Below are 268 nucleotides of genomic sequence, written 5' to 3' on the forward strand. Positions count from 1 at the left end.
CCCATTCACTCAAGCCCCTGTCCAGGGGTCTATCATACCCAATTCATACCATAGGTGGTGAAGGTATAACCAGAAGCCTTATAGGAAACCTTCACTGAGGCCCCAGGCTTCTTCACCTCAGGCCCAGACTGCACCAGCTGCACCAGGAGTGGGCACCTGTGGAGAGGAGACAGGAGTGGGTGAAATCTCACATGACTGGACTGGTTTCCTCCTCAGCCTGGGGACTGGGAAGCCCCTTACCTGTTGCTGCTGCCACCAAGAAGAGGAT

General features: G+C 55.2%; 1 protein-coding gene and 1 gene segment (V, D, J or C); both read right to left on the bottom strand.

The window, feature by feature from the left end:
* The window catches only part of LOC105535258, a gene marked incomplete at its 5' end in the record, with an annotated part of 7,474 nt that extends 7,328 nt beyond the window's left edge, over positions 1-146 (bottom strand). The window contains 1 exon segment of the V gene segment in view: positions 90-146. Coding sequence covers positions 90-146 — 57 coding nt within the window.
* Positions 147-150: 4 nt separating this feature from the next.
* LOC105535254 (putative V-set and immunoglobulin domain-containing-like protein IGHV4OR15-8) overlaps positions 151-268 on the bottom strand; it is a gene marked incomplete at its 3' end in the record, with an annotated part of 16,289 nt that continues 16,171 nt past the window's right edge. The window contains exon 4 of the mRNA XM_011974271.1: positions 151-156. Coding sequence (XP_011829661.1) covers positions 151-156 — 6 coding nt within the window. The remainder of the gene's footprint in view (positions 157-268) is intronic.

Source organism: Mandrillus leucophaeus, unplaced genomic scaffold (genome assembly GCF_000951045.1).
Source record: "Mandrillus leucophaeus isolate KB7577 unplaced genomic scaffold, Mleu.le_1.0 Scaffold1435, whole genome shotgun sequence".
Lineage (NCBI taxonomy): Eukaryota > Metazoa > Chordata > Mammalia > Primates > Cercopithecidae > Mandrillus > Mandrillus leucophaeus.